Raw genomic sequence first — 19,545 nt, forward strand, 5'->3', positions numbered from 1 at the left:
TTTCTTGATATTGCTAGAGTTAATTTATGCAGGGTACGATATCGATGGTGTCTAGTTCGTATATTGTGGGAATTTTTGGTCTTTGTAGTTACAGTTGTGGTTTATGTTTTGGCGGAGCAAGCAAAACAAAATAGGTTATGAGGGATAGTTAAAACGGAGATGCAAGCAAATGCAATATTTAGTGCACACTGCATGAAATGAGTAATTAGCCAGAGGTGGTGGATAATGTGTGCATAAAAGTGTCACACTTCTATAAACCATTATTTTTGAGAGAACCCATGGAAGAGGGAGTTGCAAAAGCCGGTTTATAGCTCTCTATCTATGACGTGCAAAAGCTATGAGATGGTGGCTCTCAAATGAACCAAACTATGCAACCCTTGCAAGGTGCACCATAGAACGAGAGATTCAAAGAGTAGAGGCAAGAGTGCCAATATCAAAGAATCTAGAATAAAATGTAATGCAAATGCAAGCTATTATAAATGAAATGCAAGCTAACAAAGAGAACTAAGCTAAAGCATAAATAAAACTAAGATAAAAAGTATGCCATAATGTAAGTAGAATGAGAGCTAAGCTAAAATGCAAAAATGCAAGAATGCTCCAAGTCTCCAAAATCACCAAGAAAACCTATAGCATAACAATATCATGAGAGACTAAGATTTTTTGAATGAGGAGAGAGCCCTCCCTTTTAAAGAAAAATAGACAGTAGAGATTAAGGGGCAAGATGAATATAATCAAGGGTGGAGTTTAAAAGTGGGAGTGATCCATGTGCACAAGCATCTCAACCAATCACAATTAATGGTTGACTTTTGAGAGAGTTTGAAATGTGTGGAGGAGAATTAAAGTTATTTTTAAAATAGAAGATTCCTCCCACTTAGAAAATTGTGCATTCATGTGTAGACAAGAATGCCTTTTATTTTATTTTTAAAATAGGAACAATGCTTTATTTGTGAACACTTAGGATAAGAGATGAGTGGGGGATTTTATTTAATTAAAAGGGGGACATGTTCTTTTACTTAAATATGAACTTGGGATAAATTGGTCATACCATAGGTTATAATCGAATATATAGATTTTTGAGGATTTGATCAAAAACAACCATTAGATAAATTATGGAAAAATGCTAGAAAGGGGGCTCATAGTCTAGATGACTATTTTTAGTTGATTACTTTTGCCCCTCTTTGACTAATGTGTGATCGGTCTGGGAACACATTATGTCAAAGAATGAAGAAGCTAAGATGATAGAGAGATCTGATTACGAAGAACAAAGCAAAGAGAGATAGCAAATTCTGAATGCATTGTTTGGTAGTGGTAGTACTGAATACTAGGATAGAGTAGATATCAAAACTCAAGAAGAGTACTTACACCAAGAAAAGTAGATAGATCAAGAGAAAATAGATAGTTTTAGCAGAAAGCAATTCGCAACAATGATAGAATATTCATGCCCCCTCGGGATCGAAATCAAAATGAGATAGAGCAGATGTAGAAATAAGCTAGATTTGATCAAATCAGAACAAAGAAAAGTTCATGATGATAGATAAGAGATTAAGACCAAAGAGTGACCACCAAGCAATGAAGATATGCCCTAGTTTGACTAACTTTGACTAGGAAAGATAAAGCATAAGAATTAGGTCAAATAAAGAAGAAAGATGAAATGAAATGAAATAGAAATGAAAGCGCAGAGTGGAAGAGAGTAGAAATAATGAAGTAATGAAGAAATGATGATTTCCCCAACAAGATTCAAAGATTAAGCTTCAATAGGTTAGCTAACTACATAGAAGAAGGAAGAAATTTTGAGTAACAAGATGAACCTGAATTTGGATTTCGATCTTGAAAATGGATCCAGGATGTTGAGATTAGCAAAGATATAAGCACAGATGAGATAGTAAGATAGAAAAGAAGCGAGAAATAAGAAAGAAGAGATAAGGTCGAGAAGACACAAGAAAAGGATGAACACAGTGAGCTGACAAGTCCATGAAAGATAAAGAACAGAGCCCTATCAACATGCAAAATGCAAAGCTAAGCTAGAATGAACCCTAGAATGCAAACTAGTATGAAAAGGTGCAATTGCAAGGGTTACATAACTAGGTCCTAGTTTTTATCATCGAGCCTTATTAGGGACATCATAAGATCATACAATCATCACTAGTAAAACCATGAGGATATGAATATGATCTATGTTAGATAGAAATGTGGGAATCCAACTTAAGTATCAAAGACATATAGGTCAAGATGGGTAATGCAGTTAGACTCCCTAAGTTTAATATAGCAAGATTACACCTGTATCAAGGTATAAGAACCAAGATAACCCCGGACTGCGGTCTTGCAAAAACATACAAGGATGATACATTGTAAGTCCAAAGTGTTAAGTAGGACAAGCATGAATGCTCAAAACACTATAGACAAACAAAGTATACCCACAAGTAGAAATCAAGAAAACATGCCCCATGCTCCCAGTCTTCTAGTCAATGACATCCTTGAAAGACTATTAGGAAGGGAACATTTAGTAAAGAAATCAGCATAGACATCACACAAAGAAAATAAAGATTATCATAGCTCAGTCATTTAAATGTTTAAGTGTGTGTGTGTAAGTCACTTGGCCATTTCTTCATGACTTGATTCTGATAGTGAGAAATATCGCGACATTGGAGACTATAGGTAAACTATCTGAAAAGTGTTGAGAAACACTTGATGTCAAGTTGGGGAGTAGTGTTGAGAAACACTATTTTGTGAGTTGCCAACAAAACCCTAATGCACAAGGAAACCTCAAGTAAACTAAGTAGCTATGCCCCCGAGACGAGGACAAGAAACAATCCCAAGCTAGGAAGTGTGTAGCGAAATGAGTGATTGAGACTAATAGACATAGGTGCAAGTGTCTCAAGTAGCGCTTGTTTCCAAGTTTTCACCACTTGGCAAATTTTGTCAGGACTTTTTCAATTTTTTTGTATTTTTTGATTTTTTTGTGATACATCAAAGCGCCTATTGCTAGGTTTTCACTAAGATAATCATTTTTTCAGGATATTTTTTGATTTTTAGGATTTTTAAAATGACTTAGAGATTATTAGTTCTTAAGCAAGATCACATCATTTTCTCCCAATGTCTAGCAGGGTATAGGACATGATGGAGCAGCAAGATGGTAGATAAGCAGACATATAAGGAAGGAGTATGAAGCAAGTGAAAGTGATCCTCAAGGATTGACTCCTCAAGAGTACCCAAGCTAGGGAAAGATAGTGAAATAGCCATATGAAGCATGTTTTGGACAAGCCAAGAAAGGAGATACCATGTAGGATAAGCAGTGCAAGCCAATAAGCGCAATAGCATGAAGCGTGTAGTCCAAAAGAGTAGCCATGTCAAGAGACCTATGAGAACTATGTTTTATTTATTGTGATCAAGACCAAGGGGTCAACTAGATAGGATAGCAATGGGATAGAGCAATAAAAATAAAGCTCAAGATGGAGGCTATGAGTGAATGAGAAAGCACAATAGAGAATCTCGTGCATAAGATAGCCAATATGCAAAGATAGCTCACAATTGTCAAGATCAAAGAGAGAAGAGGGGATAGATGGATGATGGAAGAATTACGCATGATGCTTGTTTACCAGGTTCTCATTATGGTACTTATCCAAGGTGCCACAAGAAGTGGTTTTCACCAAGGCACATTTTCATTTTTTTTTTTTTTTGAATTTTTATCTTTTGTGCTTTTTGAATTTTTAGACATAGCGCAAGTTTTGTCAATTTAGATAGTGCTCCTATAGGAAGAATAAGTCATGATAAGCCAAGACCATGGATAAGGTATGCTCAAAGATGCTGATAGGATGAAGGAAGAGAGATGGTAGTAGGAAGAGTATATGGAGGATAAGAGTTTATGTATAGAAAGTAAGTGTAAGCTTTAGAGGATTTCATGAGGGTAGCTGAAATATTGGACAAGATCAACATTGACACACACCTTGAAGGGTGTTGGAATGATGGAGGAATCATGGATGAAATAGCTTGAGGTTTACATGTATGGGGTAGTAGGAGAATTTGTGAAGAAGATGGAATGGAAGCCTTTGGAAGCTTTTGAGGAAGATGTCTAAAAGAAAATGGAGTGGAAGCCTTTAGAAGCTTGAATGTCAATTTTGAAGTATTTTCAATATTCAAGTCTTTCAAAAGAGACTTGGGAATCCTTATAGCTTTAGATTTTTCTTTTTCTTTGGATGCTTGAGAGTGTATTTCTTCAATGATGGACTTAGGAACCCATATTTGCTTTGATTTAACTCTCTTAATAGTGGACCTTTGTGGTCTCTTTTGCGCATTTTCCTTCTTAACATTCACATGTTGTTTAGATGGGAAATAGTGATCTTCATTTTTCAATGGATTCTTATGTTTAATCTCACTTCCAAAGGACTTGGGATTTGTGGATGAATAAGGCTGATATGATTAGTTTAGATGGATAGATGGGTGAAAAGTCATCAAGGATGAGTGTCTTTCTTGATCTTGAGGTATGATGGGAGAGCTAGGAGTGGAAAATGTAGGATATGAAGGAACATAAGGTCCCAATATAGATGGAAGGTTTGAAGGCTTTAGCTTTGATGGATGAGGACCAAGGATAGACTTAGGAGATGCAAATGGATAGTGGAAAGGGATATCAACATCTTTAGAGTGAGCAACATGGTCAAAGCCATCAATAGACTCATGAGTAGCTTTGATAGGAACAACATTTTTAATAGGAGCACTTGAAGCTTGAGCACAATTTTGAAGTGGATATGGAGAAGTAGAACATGAGGGGATGCTTTGATCTTGACAAGTAGCTTTGGATAGCATAGGAAGAGAATTTTTCTCATAATTTTCAGTAAGCTCAAGGAAGATAGTGGAAGTGGTGTCTTTGTCATACTTAGGAGGTGGATAAGATATAGGATATGGAGGGGACAAATCTTGAAAAAGATGAAAGGTTGCTTGATCTTGATCATTATTGATATTTATAGGTTTTTCTTTTTGAGAGTCCTCTTGACATGGAGCCACTTCTAGGGACAAGGGAGAATGAAGAGTGAATGGAGTAGTGCTTGGATCTTTAGGCTTAGTAGCATGGAAAAGGTTTGCGTCTAAGTGAAGGTTGGCTTGAGTTTCTTTTAGAGGTAGCCCTTGAGGATAGGCGTAGTGTATGTGAAAAGCATTAGGTTCTTTATTTGATAGAGGCATGCTGGAAAGATTTGAAGTATTGGGAGGTGCATGAGTGTTGGAAGAAGTGGAGGTATCAAGGAAACCATCACTAGACATAGGTTCATTAATTTGATCTTTCTCAAGAAAAGGATCCTTCATCACATGATTCATTAGAGGTATCAATAATCCCATTATCAATAAGATCTTGGATTTTATGTTTTAGCTCAATGCAATCTGAAGTACTATGCTCATTATGTCGATGATAAGCACAATAGATATCCAAGAATGGGTTTCCGTATGAGCTAGACTTAGGTAACGTGATGAGCTTGGTGCCAAGAAGTGTTTGCAAAGTGTCATCATGAGAATCTTCCAAGGGAGCAAAAGTTCTATTAAAAGTATGTCTAGAGTTCTTTTGTTGTTTCTCAAGTGAATGGTATGCATCCATGTCTTTATCATTGTCTTGGTCAAAGATAGGTCCATCATGATAGCTTGGAATAGGCTCAAAGGAGGTATCACTTTCTTTCTCTCTAAGGAGGTCTTTACATCTAGAAGATGAAGACATTTGATGTCTTGGAGTAGAATATGTAGACCTTGAAGAAGATGAACCATGTGTATGTAAAGGTCTTAAGGGAGATTCATTTAAGAATGAAATCTTCTCCTCTAATCTTTTCTCAAGTTTAGACTTCATTTCTATCATATACTTAGAGAGATGAAGGTAAGAAAGATCGTTTGTCTCTTTTAGTTCTTTGTATTGAGCGTATAGATCTTGAAACTCTTTAGTGGCATGGAGGATATCATGATCATCTAGATTTGTTGAGGTTTGGTCGCACAAGGTTTGAATTCCATAGTGGTAGATAGATAATCAAGCTGGAAGGAGACTAGAGGAAGCTAAGAAGGTGACACAAGATAAGTTGATGTCCAAACTAAAGAGGTAGAGTGTTCACTTGCCAAAATAATAAAGATAGAGTAAAGTGACTTGTCAAGAAAGTGTCCAAGAAACTTACAACACTAGTGACTCAAGTCAAAATCTATGCAAGAAGCCAAATAGCCAGGTAGATAGAGCAAGCGGGGTGACAAGTGAACAACTTTTCCCAACATAAGAGTGTAGTCAAGAAATCAAGGTAACCATTTCAGCAAAAAGATAAATAACAAGCGAACATAGACCATGAAGATAGAAAGACCAAGAGCACTAAGACCAAAGAGTCACTTTAAGCATGTTCAAGCACTAGAGACATAGAAAAGAAAAGTCAAATGATGAGACTCCCCTTAGCAAGAAACACAGGAAAAATGTTAAGACTTGATGCTTTGACTTGGTTGACAAAGTTTGACAATAGTTGATAGCATAGCAAGTTTGATGTTCAAAAGCAATTTCTTTCCAAGCAAGATAGTGACACATGGAGTAGTCTTCAAACAATCAAGCAAGGGACAAAGCAACCTTGCATGATACAATCATATGTGAGGTCTTAAAAGAAAGCCCTAGAACTATCGTCATGTGTATATTCAAAAGATTTCCATAGGTCTAGCACATTCGAGAACACATCAAGAAATATCTACTTAAAAGTCACAATTCATTACTCGACAACTTGGCTCACGCTTGATGCTCTTTCACCTCACACTAAGTGGTTGCCTACAAAAGATATTGGCTTTTTCATGGAAGTGCCATAAACACAACCAAGGGAACACAGATGGTGAGTGTAAAATCATGGGGTGATCTGGGTAGTCCACTAGGATCAATCCTTGCACCAAGAAGTTGAGTGGAAAAATAGGGTAGATACTAACCTAGGGTGTTTAGAAAGGGCTTCCATTTGTAATGTTCCTCTTGCACCCAATTAAGGGACACCCCACCTTGCGGCCACAAGAACACCTTAAGCGTTCTTGCCTAGTGATCTCCTTATGGTTGAAACCCCATAAGCGATCACATTAAGCGAATACAAACACTAAATCTACCAAAGTTTTCTGTCCTTGATAGCTTTGAGTTTATAGTGGGTTGAAAGAGCTGGGTAATTTGCTTGTCCCCACTTGGGTCGTTCCTCTTAGGTTGTCTGAGACAAAGCCCTCTAAAGGAGATCCTAACTACCACAAAATAGATCTACTCTCAAGGGTCAAGATTTCTGATTCACCTTAAGGGTGAAGAGCATACTCTCCTGTCTTGATTGCTTCCCCCAAGCACACCAAGAAGATTCAGTTACCCTTTTGCTTTCAAAATCCAAAGGTGGGTCAAGATTTCTGATTCAGTGCAAGGGTGAAGAGCATACTCTTCTATCACCAAGGAATCCCAATTACAAGTTTAATGTGCCTAAGAAATGAAAGCAACTAGTAGAATGTCACACATGGAATAAAAAAATACAAGAAAGTTTGGTTTTTATGCGTTGGGCAGCGTTGCAAACAATTGTTAGTAGCCCTTGTGCATTTGAAACTTTGACATGTGCTCTTTTTAGCAATGAAAATGAGAAACTCTTTGCAAAGAAACCAATTTTAGGGCATAATAACCAAGTAAGACCTGAAAAAAAAAGTGGTTAGTTGCCTCAAAGATTCAAGTTATCTTCCAACCAAGTGTATGCAAAGAAAGTGCAAGTTAATCACAATTGCTCTCACTCTTACTCTTTGCTTTTGACCTAGTCAACAAGATTGGACTTTTGTGCTATGATTTCGGATCCAAAAATAGAAATGAAAAGAAGAGACCCCTGCCAAAAACTAAAGAGCTTTCCAAAAATGCAAAAAATTCAAAAAAATCTCTTCATTTGTGCCCTAGGGACCCATTTTGTCAAAACAAACTAGATTTATCAAATCAAGTTTTTGATCCTTAATATGACCTCAAATTTCAAAACACAAAGAAAGTGCCCCCTATAGAATTCAAAAACCTTTCTGAAAATGTAAGTTTTTCCGAAAAAATCGCTGATTTGCGACCAAAAATGACTTTTTATGAAAAACAAAAAAAAATTCATAACTTACTCAAATCATGTCAAAATGATCTAAAAATTGGACTAGGACATCTCAGACACAATCAACCTGCAAAATTTATTTTAGAATCAAAATCCAAGTGGTTTAGGAGATATGATCAAATCTTCAAAAACCTAGGGTTTTGGCCTTCAAACCAATCTGCATATGGGTTAGCCTTAAAACCAAAGTGAGAACTCTACAAAACCACTTGATTAGATCCAATATGCTACTGTAAAAAATTAGATATGAGAAATGAAAGTAAATGGAGCTAGAAACTTGATTCAAACCCCACGGTGGGTGCCAAAAATGCGTGCATAAAAGTGTCACATTTCTATAAACCATTATTCTTGAGAGAACCCATGGAAGAGGGAGTCTCAAGAGCCGGCTTATAGCTCTCTATCTATGAGGTGCAAAGGCTATGAGATGGTGGCTCTCAAATGAACCAAACTATGCAACCCTTGCAAGATGCAACATAGAACGAGAGATTCAAAGAGTAGAGGCAAGAGTGCCAATATCCAAGAATCTAGAATAAAATGTAATGCAATGCAAGCTATTCTAAATGAAATGCAAGCTAACAAAGAGAATTAAGCTAAAGCATAAATTAAACTAAGATAAAAAGTATGCCATAATGTAAGTAGAATGAGAGCTAAGCTAAAATGTAAAAATGCAAGATTGCTCCAAGTCTCCAAAATCACCAAGAAAACCTGTAGCATAACAATAGCATGAGAGACTAAGATTTTTTGAATGAGGAGAGAGCCCTCATTTTAAAAGAAAAATAGGTGGTAGAGATTAAGAGGCAAGATGAATGTAATCAAGGGTGGAGTTTAAAAGTGGGAGTGATCCATGTGCACAAGCATCTCAACCAATTACAATTAATGGTTGACTTTTGAGAGAGTTTGAAATGTGTGGAGGAGAATTAAAGTTATTTTTAAAATAGAAGATTCCTCCCACCTCGGAAATTGTGCATTCATGTGTAGACAACAATGCTTTCTCTTTTATTTCTAAAATAGGAAGAATGCTTTATGTGTGAACACTTAGGACAAGAGATGAGTGGGGAATTTTATTTAATTAAAAGGGGGATATGTTCTTTTAATTAAATATGAATTTGGGATAAATTGGTCATACCATAGGTTATAATCGAATAAATAGACTTTTGAGGATTTGATCAAAAATAACCATTAGATAAATTATGGAAAAATGCTAGAAAGGGGGCTCATAGTCTAGATGACTATTTTTAGTTGATTACAGATAGCAAGAAGGATGATATCTGCATCAAAGTGCATGAAGGAAGATTGGAATTTGAGCGCTGAGGAACTGAATTGCGTGGATCAAGTTGCCTTTCGATGCCTTGTCCATCCATAGCTGCTTCTAGTTTTGCCTCTCCATTTTCTGCCTCTTTATCTCCTCTCTTCTCATATCATCCTAAAATGTTAGGTGACTTTACCTATTTCTTAGAAGTTTGCGCGTGATCTTGCCATTGTTTGTAGTAACTATGGAACATATGAAATCAAAGAATGTGGACAGTTGTTTTCTTGCACCTTTGATGAGCTATTGTTAGATTTCCTTGAGCGAAGGAAAATTGTCCGTCACTTAACATTATCATTGAAACCTAGCATAAAAGACGAAGAAGGAATAAGAATTTGAGAGAAATGTATTCGAAGTAGTGGGACGACAATCTTCTTTGCTGTGACTGTGCAAAAATTTATTTCAAAACGAGATCTGCACAATCCTCATTTAAGTAAGAAGAAAATGGCTTCTTAGTAGACAAAAGCATGTATCAACCAGTGGCAAAGGATTTTATGTCCATGCATCATATATTATAGTGCATAAATTACCCTCAACTTCTTATGAAGAGTCTCAAGTTGTTATTCTTAAAATGAGTTGGTATATCTCACTACATAGAGATAAGTATTCCTTGGTTTTGAATCTTCATGCAGACAACGAGTTTTATTCCTTATACTGTTCAGGATTCAGGTTGTAGAAGTTCTGTCAGTTTATTTGGCCAAGATTCGTAAGGGCTATAATATGAAGGTGCAAGTACCTTCTTTAGATTTCATTAGCCTCTATTGTGCTGCGAAGAAGTGGTAGTTTGTGGCAGTAGGGAAATCCATGCAGGTCATTCTCATTAGCATGGACCGGTTATGCTAGAAATGGGTCATGTCTAGTGCACAATGAAACCAGCTCTACTGAAAATATAAGACTCACATGGAGCTTATAATTTCAAAGGGATTTTTTGCTTTTTTTTGTCATCTTTATGGCGATTTTGATTGAGATTTAATATTTCTCTGAATTTTTGGATGCCATTAATATATGTTTTGATTCAGGGTTGTAAAGAAAAGAAATAATTTTTTTATTCCTATTGATAAAACTTATTGCATTGTTAGGATAGGGCAAATGGAAATAAAAGATCAATTCAGGCTTCAAGGAAAAATATTAGAGCATATCAAACTAGAGGATTTTATTATCTTGAATATGAAATTATGGTTCAAATGTATCTCTATATTTTATGATATGTTATTTCTATCTCTATTGGTTGCAACATGCAACAAGATGCAACGAAATGATGAAGAGATCATGAGGAGGTTGCCTTGATGAGACATATTAAGAGGGAGATGTTGAGCTATAGAGGGAGATTTTAGCTTCAGAGGGAGGTTTCATAATTAAGAGGGATTGCTTATGGAATCCCTTTCATTCTCACATATGCTTGTGATGCTTGTGATATTTGTAAAATTTGAGACTTAAATGGAACTAAGTCTTGTTTTGTTTCTATTCTTGTGTGAATAAATGAGATTGGAAGAATCAGCTATGGTAACTCTTTCACTATGCGAGAGTGAACATAATGTTGAGAGAGTCCATTATGTCACCACGTTGAGAAATTCCGTGATGGGAGTTGGATGTCATTTTGAGAGATTCTATGATAGTTCACATTGAGAGAGTCTGTGATTAAGGCTTAGCTGCAAGTCTTACAAATCTGTCATTCCATGATTATTAACAAGTCAGTTGTTCTCTTAGTGTAATGTTGAGAGATTCCATGATAACTGTTTATGTTTCCTGTAGGGTTTTCATGTTGAGTAATTCCATGAAATTTTATAAGATCCATGTGATTAGATTTTATCATTGACATTTTGGTTGCAGCCTTGTGTGTTTGATCAGCTAAAGATCTCTCTCTGGCTAAGAGGAGTGTTGAAGATTGTAGCTGCAATAGAGATCTTTATCTTTGGAAATATGGACGTTATTCTGTTATAGTCGCCTTCAACTGAAAATGACGTTTATGTTTAAATTGTAATATTAAATATAAAGACATGTGTCCTTCAACATGCGTTGAGGCATGGAAATACAAAGACTTGTATTTGAAAATAAAGAATTATAGGTTATGGGAAATTGGAGAGACTTTCTATTGTTATGTGAAGGGTCTCTTTATTGGTTATATATTTCACTTCAAGCAAAAGGATTGTACACTTGAACTTTTATGATCAATAAAATGATATTTTCTATTGTGTGGTTGGGTTTTTCCCTTCAATCTAGAAGGGATTTCCTAGAATATTTGTGGTGTTTATTATTTCAGTTTTGGCTCTTTCTTATTGCTGTTTATCATCATTGATTTTTGGACTCCAGATTTAAGAGGTTTAGTTTGAAACTCTTCATCCTATCATGAAATTTGATGTCTCTGTTATAAATCTTGATGTTTGTAACCATGATATGTGCTTTTCTTAAATAATACCTATTGTTCCACTTTTGAATCTCTTTCTCTATCATTCTATCTGCTATTCTTAATGAGCGACCTATATTCATTGCTGTTTCTTGAATGAATCTCATCAGTTGCTCATTATGGACTGCTATTTACTGATGAAAATCCTTTATTCTTGTCTATGAAGTGCTTGTTCTACTTGAAAGTTTGCACTCCAACATAACTTTCTGGTCATGCTTTGATTGAAGGCTTCAAAGCTTAGGCACAAGCATACTAGGGCCAGTTACATCTAACTCCACCTTCAACCCTTAGTTTGGCTCCTTTGACCCCAAGTGAATGTTGGGCAAACACAGAGTATGTGTCAAGAAGCTTAGATGGTCCCTCTAAAAAATCCCTTTGAAATGAAATTTCTTTTCCATCGGAAAGCATCATAAATAATATGCATTGGACCTCTCTTTTGGAGCTTATTGAAAATGAATAAAGCATCATTTATCTTTAAAGAATCTTGACCATTAATCAGAAGTATTTGGAGTGAAAAAATAAGGCATTCAATTGACCTTTTCTACCGCTCTCCTTAAACATTTAAAATGCTTTAAAATCTTCTGAAAACTCTTAATAGCCCTTGTGAAACTATTTTAGGCTTTTGAAGGGGAAAATAGGTAAATACATGTTTTATCCTTTCAATTTGCAAGTAGGTAATTTAGTCAGAATTTTTTCCATGATAGGTTTCTAGACTTTAGCAAAGGCTCTTCTTTAAATGATCTCGTGATGTAAATAATATTCAGATAATCCATGATCTTCTGAAGTTCGTGCTATAATTTTATGATATTGGTAAACTAAATATCATAAACTAAATTTTACAATCACATGCATTGATTTTCTAGCCTACATGAATACATCTCTACTTGTTGAGAAGAATTAGGACTGTATCATCTAAAAATTAGAGATTTAAGATTTCTTCACTGCTTTAAAATTTGTTTGGTACTTTTGAGCCAAGCCTGCTGCTTAATTTCTCTTCCTAGGGCCTCATCCAAGGTTATAAATAAATATTGGGAGATCAAATCTCTTTCTCATAATCCCTGATTAGCAGAGAAGTAGCTCATTTGGAACTCAATTGATCAACAACATGAAGGATGGCATGTATATTCAACTTAAGCTTCATCTTTAATTCATTTAATTTGAAGTCCAAAATTCTCTACGACTGTTACTGTAAATTTTCACTTTACACTTATTCACTTTATATATGCCTAGTGACTGTCTTTCCTAGTCTTTACTTGGGTGATCGTATGTCTTTATGAATGATATTGATATTGTAACTGTTGGAATCATTGCCGTTGCACCAAAAGCTCAAACTGTTAATGCCTTATACAAATGCCAGATTTACCCAGATCCACGGGAGGTACTGACCACCAAGTTAACAATCTTCAAGGAGGTGCTTACCACTGAGTCAATAAGCTTCCCCTCAACACCAACTGAAGGGAGATTCAAACCCGTGGCCCAAGGCTGTGATACCACTCATTGGAGTAATTTGCCGTTGCACCAAAAGCTCGAACTGTTAATGCCCGATACAAATGCCAGATTTACCTGGATCCATGGGAGGTGCTGACCACCTAGTCAGCAATCTTAAAGGAGGTGCTGACCACCAAGTCAACAACAACTCCATCCAATATCTGTTTGTCTTTTATAAAACAACTATGTCCTTCCAATATTATTTTATTCCCAACGAATTGTAACACTTGGGTTATTATCTTGTAATTTTTCTGCAAAATGCAACTGAGTAAAATTTATCAAAGGTTTGGCATGTTTTTACTTGGGGATTAATGTCAAAAAGTTTGTGTGGGATTCCTTTAAGACTCTCTTCCTCCTCTTGCTTTCCTCTACTGCTTCTTCACTATGTGCCAGAATTTCAAAAGAACTCAACTTGGAAGCCATTTGGTCTTTGGACTTTCTCTGCCCCAAAGGTAAAGGTTGTACTTTGCTTCCTCCTCTTTGGATTAACTGTCAACTGATAACAGGATATTCGGCGATGTCAGAGGTTAGTAACAATGCAAACTTTTTGTTGAGTAGTTGTTTCATAATCTCCATGTGCAATTTTTTATACAGTTGATGAGAAACAAAGGTTAAATTTCCATCGTCTGCATCAGCCAGGGTTTCTATTTTACATAAAGGAGTTTGTATTTCCTATAGAAGTAGAAATAGATTGGGAGGGAAAGCTCTTCATTGGGTGAAACATAGAGATTAGTGAAGAGAGGCTTGCACTGTATTTATGGTGAGGTTGTGCAGACTATAGTAAGAAAAAATCACATGACTGGCCGTGTCAAAGACTTAGACTTCGTCCTTTTTGCCAACCCCTCCATTCTTGACAGGGTTCTACAGGACAAGCACACCATTGACAACAAAACAGTATATTTTCACTGCTTTTCTTTTCAGCCGTTGATGAAGATATCTCTCTAAATTCCTCTGGGTTTTGTTTTGTCCTTGTTCTTTTTATCCCAAATCTGTATTTTATTGCAGAACTAATGATTTTTCTCTCCGACAAAGGCTGTGGGAAAGAAAGAGAGCCATTGTTAATATGATTTGTTAACAATATTTTTTGTGCAAAGTGCAAACTCTACATTTTTCTTGATTAAGATTGTTTACTCCATGACACCATGTACATGTGTGCTAATAGAAAATTTTAATGCTGTTTTTTGTTCATCTTTCATGTTTAGTGTATCATTTTTTCAGGTTGTCTCTATTGAGCAGCCACAAACTTGCTTAAATATGCTCACCTTGCAGGATATTGTGAGAATGAACTGGCAATTGAAGCTGAGCTCCTCCAGTACTTTGTCCAGTAGGGCTCAATACAGAAGATGACTGAGATAATCAGTGGGCATGATGAACCGTGTCCTTTGACTCTTCTCGTAACAATTAATTCAGGAATTATTTGAAAATCTTTTATTTAGGAACTGCATGTAAATCTTATCCATCATCCAAGATGCAGCTATCCTTCACATTGTTAAATTTTTTTTGGGTCCAGTAAAACAATTCACCATTAAAAACTCATCCAAATTGACAAGTCACATTAATTTCATGTATTATGCTTTGTTAAACAGTTTTAACCAGATCAAGTGGGTAGACATTTTTTCAGAACCTGCTAGGCTTTCTCAGATAATTCTTATACCAAACTCAAATTAAGAAACAAAAATTCACTGGTCAATGCAAAAGTAAAATAAATATAGTAAAAATACAGAAGAATACTCTAATTACAGCTGAATTGTACAATTCAGTCAACAGAGGAAAACCAGCAATGTCCATCCAGCATTCTAGATGCACATTTCTTCACCCTGGGCATAGTACAGTAAGGCTCCACAAACCATGCAGAGTTTGAAGCTTGGATAGAGGAGAAATAATGCATTGATATATATTTTGGGAGAAATATAACGTTATAAACCCAAATGCATTAAGTGCTAAGTTTTCCTCATAACATGTGTTAAGTCGTTTAATACTCCACAAGCCATGCAGAGTTGAAGCTTGAACAGAGGTCAAATAATGCATGGATATATATTGTGGGAGAAATATAAAGTTATTAAACCCAAATGTATCTAAGTGCTAAGTTTTCCTCATGAAATATGTTGAATTTATATTAAATGACTTGATGTTGGACAATAAAGTAGAGATGTATAATCTAAAAAATGCTATGTAAGGGAGGATCATGAATGATGAAACTTCAAAATATCAGTTTGCAGGATGCAGCACACAGTTTGTTCCTGAGAAGGATGGCTTGAAGATGCTGCATGAGAAGACGAGCTTGATTTATTTTCATCTCCTTCAAAGCCAAAAACATTTGGGTACGTCTTTGATGCTGTGTTTTATCAAGAAACATACTGTGAACTTTCTCATTTGTCTTTACCTAGGTATTTGTGAATTTTTTTCTTTTGTTTACAGATTACAAATTCCGAATTACATGTCCTCTCTTGGAGAAGATAAACATCTTGCATCTAATGATCAAGATGTGATCTAGATTTTATTGTAGAAATGGTGCTGCTCTTTTGTTTGTGTCTTAAGACACTTTCTGACCTTTCTGATCTACACAGTGAATAACTTGAGCTGTGCTATTTACACTCAATTTAAATTGGGAGTATCAGGAGCTTATACCTCAACTTTGTGCCCAGTGAAAGAATGATGGAGCAATGGATGGAAGCAAAAACCCCATAACAAAGGAGCCTCAGGTGGTTCTGGTAACAGACTTAGCTCAGGTATAATCTGTAACTTCTATTTAGCACTAAAATTTTGTAGATTCAATTTGGAGCAAATAGTATATATTTGAGAAGCTATTTAATATTTCATTGAATTATTTTATTGGCTGCCTATGTATGGTTGCGGGGTAATAATGGCTTAAAAATTAGATTTGTTTCAGACGGGACTCACTCATATTTCTTGTTATTCCATTTCAATTACAGAGTAGCGAAGGAGAAAGGGCTTTGCTGCTGTTTTCAGATTCCATCATAGTTTGAGAAAGCCACATCCATGGTTGATTTCAGATTCAATGATCACTCACCTTAGAAAAATTGTGAGTAATAAATTATTAGCCGATAAGCTAGACTACTTGTGGGTTCACTCAATAACTGTCTGATGCTGGAATCTGAGAGATAAGTTGTTTGGCAGTTTCCAGTTTCTTGACAAATGTTTTCACTCACCAAAACAATCATTGATCTGATCAAATCAAATCTTATCTGAATGAGATTGATCTTTGAATCAATATGCAATTGAATCTAATCTTTCATAGATATGAAGAGGGCAATATATGAAGCTTTCAGCACAGGGGAGCAGCCACAAGGGCTCATTCTTCCTTGATGCGATTGACAGAGGAAGATATTATGGTATATTGAGAGGGTGGCTTGGGTCAGTCTACAGGGTGCCCTGCTTTCTTCTGTAAACCAGAATTGTTTTATCATTTATGGTTTCCTTTGATATGATAGAACTATAGAGTTCGCATGGCAGAAAGCTTCTTCTTGATATTATTTCCAGTTCATATTCTGTTCTGTAAGTCATTAACAGTTCTTACTTTCTAAAGTGTAGTGTTGCAAAGCAAGTGCTAACCTCCTTTAGGTCAAAATATTTCATTTATGTTGTTAAGACGAGATGAACTTCCTTTGGGTCAACATGGTTTTTAGGGCCTATCAGAGTGTTTTTTTTTTGGCCTTGTTTTCGAAAATTGTTACAGATAGTTTTAACCATAGTCTGTTGAACACAGACCCTGAGAAGCGAAAACTTCTGGATTGGCAAAAGCACTATAGCATAATATTTTATTGGATGACGAACTGATTTTGAAAATTGCAGACCTCAATTTGGCAGCTTTTCCCAGATGGTCAAACTCATGTCAGCCCTACAGGCACTCGAGACCTCAACTGCGCATGATTTTAGTTTTATCCGAGATAATTGTTTCAAAGGTTTTTTTTTTTACTGATGAAAGTAAATCATTTTTATTTTGTTTTTCAAGGATACTGTAAAAGAAATTAATTTTACTTGCGTGTTACTCCACTAAGACAGGTTTTCAGATTTGAGTGATAATTGACCATATCTTGTATAGCATAGGTTAAATTTTATCTTCTGTTTGTTATTTATTTACACTCACCCAGACAGTAGAATTGGTACAACATTAAGGCACAGAGTTTGTTATATTGGAATTCATTTCTTTGTACCTATTGAGTTAATCCTTAATTAAAGGACAAGCTCTGGCCTTCAACAAATTACTCCTCTTAAGATGTTAAATTTCCACAGTCCATAATGATAAGTGTGTATAGTTTCTGGATTCTGGATTTAATTTCCTTCTACAACTTTCTCATCCTGATGATGAATTGTGGAGTGTCAGCAATGCTGATGCAAATAACTCTTACACAGTTGAATCAAGAATCTATGCACACCCAACTCATCTTCCTTTTTGTTAGTTTATGTGCTCCACCAGCCTACAGTAGATCTGATAAGGTAGAAAGACACCAATAAGTGGTGGGAATGGAATCTATATCTTCATGAGAAAAAAATTACATGTATGTGGCCCTGTTGCATATACTTGGAACCCAGTTAGTAGAACAAGGTATGAGAAAAGTAGACAAATTTGATCATGATGCTTTCTCAATGATGCACTGAATGGTTGAACCAGGGGAAGGAATTCATGACTGTGAAACATATTTGTTACATCTTGGTTATCCCTGATTAGTCCATGACAATTCGCTTCAGTTTAACATAATGTAGAAAAGCTTAACTCATTCGTTTAAATGTTTTCCAAAATTGTCAGTTGAACTTGTTTGTCACAAATGAGTATAGATGTTTTTAACTGCTACGAAGAATTTTGAATGAATTCTAATATCTATTTTCTTCCACAGTGGGTATATGGCTCCTGAGTACATGATGGAGGGACAACTGTCGGAGAAAGATAATATCTTAGCTTTTGGAGTCTGCACTAGAATCATTACAGGGAAAAAGAGTATAGATTCATCACTAAGATCAAGCTCAAAGGACAACCTTTCAGAATTGGTATATACATTTTTCTTATTCCGTAAATACTAGAACTATGATATCATATATTTCTTAACATATGAAAATGTGTCATAAAACTCAATTTGCTTTGTTGTAGGACATAGTCAAGTAAACATACTGACAGATCTTGGAAGCAGCAAATCAGTAGAGGCCGCAACTTAGATGAAGTAGACGACAAAACAAATTTTGCACTTTAGTTCACAACTTATTACTCAAAATCTTAGATCAATATAATAAGAAAAAGCTTAGAGAATTTGTTTTCGAACTGGATACGCATGACAGTCATCTTAACAAATAAATTAACTTTGATAGATTCTCAGATTCATTCGTACTAATGGTCATCAAAAGTCAAATCTCATATTGAATGAACTTTAATAGATGCAGATTAATTTGTACCTAAGGTCATCAATAGTCAAATTTCATATTGAATGGTTTTATTAGTTTGCAGGCATGGAGAATGCATAAGAAAAGATGTGCTGTTGGAATAGTCCATCCAGTCTTGGATGATTCATATGCCAAAGAAGAGGTCTTGAGTTGTATTCTTGTTGCCCTTCTCTGCAATCAAGCTCAACATATGAGGCCTTGTACGTCCAATGTTGTCCTGATACTTGCAAACAGTGCAGAGGACATTCCTGATCAAACAGTACCTTCATTCATCAGGTATATGTCCAATGGGCGTCCGGACTCTAAAAGTCATGTAATAAGATCTCTTGAAAGTGCAGTTCAAATTGTAATTTTTTTCTATTGCTACAAGAATTATTCATACAGTAGGTTCTTTTTTTGATATATCTAGCAGTCTTCCATCTCCTTGATGTGTAGAGCAATGATGGAATTACTGCATTAACATTTATGTGGGGCTAAAATTTAATCTGTGATCAGAATCTGAGGCCATAGTTGATATCTATGGCAGTCGTCTCATTTGGTCTGATGCAATGTACCTATAGTTTGTTACAAATTGAACAATCAAGAAGAGTTGAGGTGTTGTATTTATAGACTACTATATAAAATGTTGAAATATGTAGAAGTAGTTGTGTTCAGCATCTCAATCTGTAAACATTTTCAAATTGTTTCCATCTGTGGTAATCACTGTTTATGATATTACTGATTTTGCATGTTGCCCCAAAATTGGTCTCAAAGGAGACATGAAACATCAACATCAAACACATTGCAGTGGTGTCCAAAGACATGATATTATGTCTGGCTGCAGAAATCTGAAGTCTTGGATAATGTGCTTTGTATTTTGTAGTTTTAGTAGTAAAATA

The 19,545-nt window shown here is 35.6% G+C and overlaps 1 protein-coding gene across 11 annotated transcripts in view; it reads left to right on the forward strand.

The window, feature by feature from the left end:
- LOC149573018 (putative cysteine-rich receptor-like protein kinase 16) overlaps positions 1 to 19,323 on the forward strand; it is a 41,680-nt gene extending 22,357 nt beyond the window's left edge. For 3 of the 11 annotated variants that reach the window (XR_016360005.1, XM_089814166.1, XM_089814162.1), the window contains 5 exons: positions 15,486 to 15,594; positions 15,841 to 16,002; positions 16,207 to 16,316; positions 18,130 to 18,280; positions 18,725 to 19,323. Coding sequence is in view for 10 of the 11 variants with exons in the window: in XM_089814166.1 (XP_089670292.1) it covers positions 15,486 to 15,594; positions 15,841 to 15,929 (198 nt within the window). In the remaining variant the exon portion in view is untranslated. Of the gene's footprint in view, positions 1 to 15,485; positions 15,595 to 15,840; positions 16,003 to 16,206; positions 16,317 to 17,086; positions 17,197 to 18,129; positions 18,281 to 18,724 lie in introns of those variants that run through there. The other 8 variants (XM_089814160.1, XM_089814163.1, XM_089814157.1 and 5 more) reach the window with 6 other exon arrangements.
- Positions 19,324 to 19,545: the final 222 nt, after the last annotated feature.

The sequence above is a fragment of the Cupressus sempervirens genome, chromosome 2 (assembly GCF_028749045.1).
Source record: "Cupressus sempervirens isolate cs-2001-9-10 chromosome 2, ASM2874904v1, whole genome shotgun sequence".
NCBI lineage: Eukaryota > Viridiplantae > Streptophyta > Pinopsida > Cupressales > Cupressaceae > Cupressus > Cupressus sempervirens.